The 2,393-nt window shown below is 15.4% G+C and overlaps 1 protein-coding gene across 1 annotated transcript in view; it reads right to left on the bottom strand.

The window, feature by feature from the left end:
- Nucleotides 1-1,204, bottom strand: part of LOC102677081 (ectonucleoside triphosphate diphosphohydrolase 5) — a 15,249-nt gene extending 14,045 nt beyond the window's left edge. Inside the window, exon 1 of the mRNA XM_006624366.2 lies at nt 771-1,204. Within this exon, the coding sequence (XP_006624429.2) occupies nt 771-866 (96 nt within the window). The 5' untranslated portion in view covers nt 867-1,204. The remainder of the gene's footprint in view (nt 1-770) is intronic.
- Nucleotides 1,205-2,393: the final 1,189 nt, after the last annotated feature.

Raw genomic sequence — 2,393 nt, 5'->3', positions numbered from 1 at the left:
AATTTTAATATTAATTATTTAATAATAATTTTAATATTAATTATACTAAATTGTAATTAAAATTATAAATTTTATTATTCATTGTATATCAAATTTTTTATATGTTTTTAAAATGTTTTAAAATCATTCTCTAATTTTCTTTATACATAATATAAATAATTTAAGAATTTAAATCTTAAACAGATTTTATAATTTTCTATCTAATTTATCTTTAGGCTTCTTCAATAAAGTTTAGTCAAAAATAATTAAAAAAAATTATAAAAGTTAATTACTAATCATAAAAAAATCCATTATTTTTTAATAACTTCAATAAATAATATTTATAAATTTTTATAATGTGTTTCAAATCTATATTTAATATAAATAATTTAATAACCTTTTCGCAATAGTCTATACCAATTATTACATTTTATATGAAACCAATAAATATCTTAATATTAATATCCTAATATTTATATATGAATTATATAATGCCAAATATAGAAATTATTTAATACATTAATTTATATTAATTTACGCTTTATAAATTCAAGAAAAAAACAATATCAATAATATTAATGCAAACAAAGACATGCTGAAATCCTTAATAAATTTAAATTGATTATGAAATATGAAATATGAAATATGAAATATGAAATATGAAACGATTATTTAAATATAAAACAAAATATAGAAAATAAGTTCAAACTTTAGAATATCAATCATGTATTATTAGATTTAATATTATAATTAAATTATAATAATATTATAATAATATTATAAGGATATACCTGAAAACCACTTTCTTCAAACATTTTTCGACATTCTTGAAGTATTTCTTGAGCTTTGTGTCCAGGAAGAAGTCTCAAACCAGCAGTAGCTTTCATACTGAGAGGTGTATGTTGCCATTCTGATTGTGGAACAACTTCTTTGACTTTATTTAACAATATAGTCAAAGATTTTGCTGCTTCTTTAGGTCTTTCAGCATAAGCACTAACACCTGGTTTTGTTTCTGTATAAAGTTCATCATCCAAAACCAAATTACCATCAAGGATTGATTCATGAAAACTAAAAGCTAAAGCACGACTACCAGTAGAACCTGCATCAATTATTACAACATAAAATGGTTTTTGTAGATTGAAAGAAAAAGCCAATGTATCAATTGCCTTGCTACCAAAATGTATTGGCTTCAGATCATATCTGTAACAAAATAAATTATACGAAAATTATTATTTAAAAATATATTTAATTAATTAATATATAATTATTATTTGAAAATATATTTATTTTAATTTTAATATCTTAAATATTATAATATATATTTAACAATTATTAAATATATTATATAATACATATTTAATACATATATATAATAATATATGTATTTATTATATTTATTTAATATTATAAATTAAGAATTAATTTTTATTAATATAATACATCAAATATATAATACATCTGAAAATCGATAATATGTATAAAAAATATTCTAAAATGATAAATCATAAAAATAAAATAATATTTCATTTTGTGTGATATTTGAAACTATTATAATTAATAATAATAATTGTTGAAAAAGAACTCATAAAATAATCTATATAATTAAGTAACAATTCAAAATTATAGATATATTAAACAGATTTTTATTAAAATTTTATTAAAATTTCATAAAAACAATTGATATGATAAATTAATTGCTAATAGATGTTAAAAATCAAAAGAATAAAGCAAAATTAAATACATTTTTGTTAAAAAAAATATTTCAATAATTCTAAAATGTACTATATTTCATTTTATATATATAATTTATTGAATTCTTTTTTATATAGTATAACAAAATGTAATTAATAATTGTTTTAAATGTTATACTTGAATTCTAATTCAAAATTTTAATAGTTGATTTTTATACAATTTTTTAAAAAAAATTAATATAAAACAAAAGTTTTAGTGTAGGATAAAAAAAATTTTTTATGCAAAAATAAAATAAATTAAATATTTAGCATATTTAAAAACTTGTATATTAATACAATTTGTATGCAATAAATTATTATAAAAAATAACACAATAATAAATGAATAATTATAAATCAAATATATATGTAATATATATATACACACACAACACAAAAGCTATTTTTGGTATATCTAATAATAAAGAAAAATATTTTTGTTTATGTGCTTAACACTTTTATCTATAATTATTTAATTTTCTGATAAATGTATTATTTATATAATTAATTATAATAAATCATTATATTATAAATAGTAAATTTTAAAGCAATAATTTAAAATTTTATATGATATAAAATGTTATTATATAGATTTTTATATAAATAAGTAAAAAAACTTACAAATTTATTTAAAAAAAAAAAAATTTGTTTTATATTTTCTTTTTATTTTATTTTATAAAATTAT

Source organism: Apis dorsata, unplaced genomic scaffold (assembly GCF_000469605.1).
Source record: "Apis dorsata unplaced genomic scaffold, Apis dorsata 1.3 scaffold_1054, whole genome shotgun sequence".
In the NCBI taxonomy this organism is placed as follows: domain Eukaryota; kingdom Metazoa; phylum Arthropoda; class Insecta; order Hymenoptera; family Apidae; genus Apis; species Apis dorsata.
This window is presented reverse-complemented; position numbering and strand designations above follow the sequence as displayed.